The sequence below is a fragment of the Jaculus jaculus genome, chromosome 10, assembly GCF_020740685.1.
Source record: "Jaculus jaculus isolate mJacJac1 chromosome 10, mJacJac1.mat.Y.cur, whole genome shotgun sequence".
In the NCBI taxonomy this organism is placed as follows: Eukaryota; Metazoa; Chordata; class Mammalia; order Rodentia; family Dipodidae; genus Jaculus; species Jaculus jaculus.
The window spans coordinates 103882194-103884638 of record NC_059111.1 but is presented as its reverse complement, the minus strand read 5'-3'; the positions used below and the strand labels follow the sequence as shown (position 1 = coordinate 103884638).

The 2445-nt window shown below is 44.8% G+C and overlaps 1 protein-coding gene across 1 annotated transcript; it reads right to left on the bottom strand.

The window, feature by feature from the left end:
- Positions 1-951: 951 nt before the first annotated feature.
- On the bottom strand, positions 952-1923 carry Tas2r40 (taste 2 receptor member 40). The gene has a single exon (XM_045160083.1). It carries the CDS (start codon positions 1921-1923, stop codon positions 952-954), a length of 972 nt encoding a protein of 323 aa, XP_045016018.1.
- Positions 1924-2445: the final 522 nt, after the last annotated feature.

Here is a 2445-nt window from a genome sequence, read left to right as displayed (position 1 = left end):
GTTGTTTGAAGATGTAAGGAACTCTGTAACATGAACTTCAGAGCCAGAATTTAGGTTTTGCTGCCAGTCTCAAGTTTTCACTGGGGAGCTATTTAAGCTTGCTAGGAGCAGTAGTATTTTCTTGACGCTTTCTTCAGTAATGATGATTTACAAGGTACCCAGCATGGGAAAGACTCAAGTTCCTGTTTTGTGAACACCCCTTTGTGACAATGCCATTCTGAGGTGCAACACCAAAGAGTGTTTTGTCTCCTAGGCAGACACGCCCACTCACTTGCCCTCACCCACTTCTTTCAAACTCAGCATAATGCAGAGCAGGTAAAGCCTGAGGTACAGGTGCTGCTTGCCCTGCCGGTGAACCCCTTGCTCAGCAAGGTAGACTGATGCTTGATCAGGGTTCTCTGCTCACTTGTGTGTGCTCTCTCCCCTTCCTTCTTTTCCTCTCTCCTCATTCCATCTGCTTTCATTTGGGAAAAGAAAACATCCAGTTGATCACTCATTCCTCCATCTGCTACACTCTATTTCACCTTTTCCTCCCAACAAACTCCCAGGATTCCTGTTCTTTACAATCTCTCTTTCAGTCTCTCTCTGGAAGCTTCTGGACTCTTGATGCCACCCCGTCACTCAACACCAAGCAGAGCTTCTCCCTGGCAAACTAACATGTCTGCTCACTTTCCTAAGGCTTACCCGTCAGAGACAGCAGAGAGACCCTCCGGGCTGGAAGTGAATGAGCCTCAAGAACGTCCTTGAGTTCCCAGTCAAGCTCCTTAGCTACCTCTGCCTAGGTTCTTAAGTTAATTCAACCTCACATCCATGAAGGAATCCAGTTGCCTGAGGAGATGTGTCAGAGCTGTTTGAGGGAAGTTGCAAATGGGTGAATGAAGAAGTCAACGTGAGAAAAGTAAAGGCAGAGATGGATGCACCAGGTCTTATAATAATACTCCTTGGGTTCAGTCACCCCATCTTTCCTTTTAAGTAAACATGAACTTGGTGTTGAAACCGCTTCCAGGCTCTTATTAGCCCTGGGTTTGTCAAGATCAAATGTACAGATTCGCCAGCCAAGTAGCCAGTTATGATCAAGTTGCACAGGGAATTCCAGAGACTGTAGATATCAAACATGCCTGACATAGAAATAAATACAGCCGCCGCATTGATGATATAGAAAATGAGAGAGTAGCTGGTTGATTTGATGGCCCCCAAGTGAGCCTCCATGCTGGCGTCCCTGGAGCCGGTGGCACTGGTTTTCATGTGCGAGGTGTGCTTCTTCAGAGAGACAATGAGCAGAGTGGCTGCCATGACGAACATGATCAGAGGAATGAAAAGCCCTGTGTAATACAAATAAGCAAAGCTGACCAAATTGGTCTCACAGATGTACTTCTCCTCAGTGGAGTTGGAGGAAGGGATGGGGATGGAACTGTTCACATACGCATTGAAGATGTCTTGGAAGAAGCCAGAGCTCAACATGAGGGAGAACAGTACTGACAAACACAGGAGCTGAGGCACCAGCCCTATCATTTTCCTCTTCATCATAAGGAACAAGGGATGAGTAATATTGACAATTTTAAGACAATAGAAGACCTTGAGCCAGGAAGCAAACCACAGGTTACAATAGTTCAGAAATACAGTGGTGACACTGAAGGATAGATACACCAATTTTTGGTTATAAATGACTCGGAATAAGTGACTATAAATAGTGTCCAACATTAGCCAAATCTGGAGCAGGAGCCTGGATAAACTTAGCATCCACATCAGGTAGTCACCACTGGGGAGTCTCCTGTTCCTGACCCATTCAGCCCCGAGGATGAAGGTGATGAAACCATTCCCAATGGTGCCAAGGATACAGATTATTGTAGAGACCACCAAGTTGACCAAGATTTTAAACCCAGAAGCATCTTTGTCGGAGGCACCTGAGATTATAATCGCCATTCTTTCCAACTCTTGCCTTTTAGATTCCACACTGAGACCCAAAAGCTGATGGGCAATCCTTCTGCACCCACTCAGGGCTACAGTAATATTTCCCCCCTTAGTTGATGGTTATTTCCAATTTTTCTTCATTTGCTTGTCACATGACTTCAAGTTAGAGGCCTGCCATGCAAATGATGAGAGGATTTGGTTACTGACTCTGCTTTTATTTTTCATAAAGACCCATTTGTTTGAGGTTTCCAGGGGCCCTTTGGATAGAATTTACAATGGATGACTGGCATGCACTTTCCTATCAAATTTACATCAGTCCATATTCCTTTGATAGGAGAAGAATCCTAAGTTAGGAATCTTAGTGTGTCATGCATTTTCACCTGTCTCAGATGACCTGTGTTACTCAATTATTTCTAAAGACAGTTATTTCTTTACTGATCTGCCTTCTTCTGTTTCCTTTCTGTGTTGCCCAGTCTGGCTTCTAACTTGGGAACCATCATGCCTCTGTCTCCAAAGTAGCTATGACGAATGGCC

Bases quoted from the DNA above. Each gene is read 5' to 3' on its own strand.
- Tas2r40 (XM_045160083.1), bottom strand. From the start codon at position 1,923: ATGGCGATTATAATCTCAGGTGCCTCCGACAAAGATGCTTCTGGGTTT.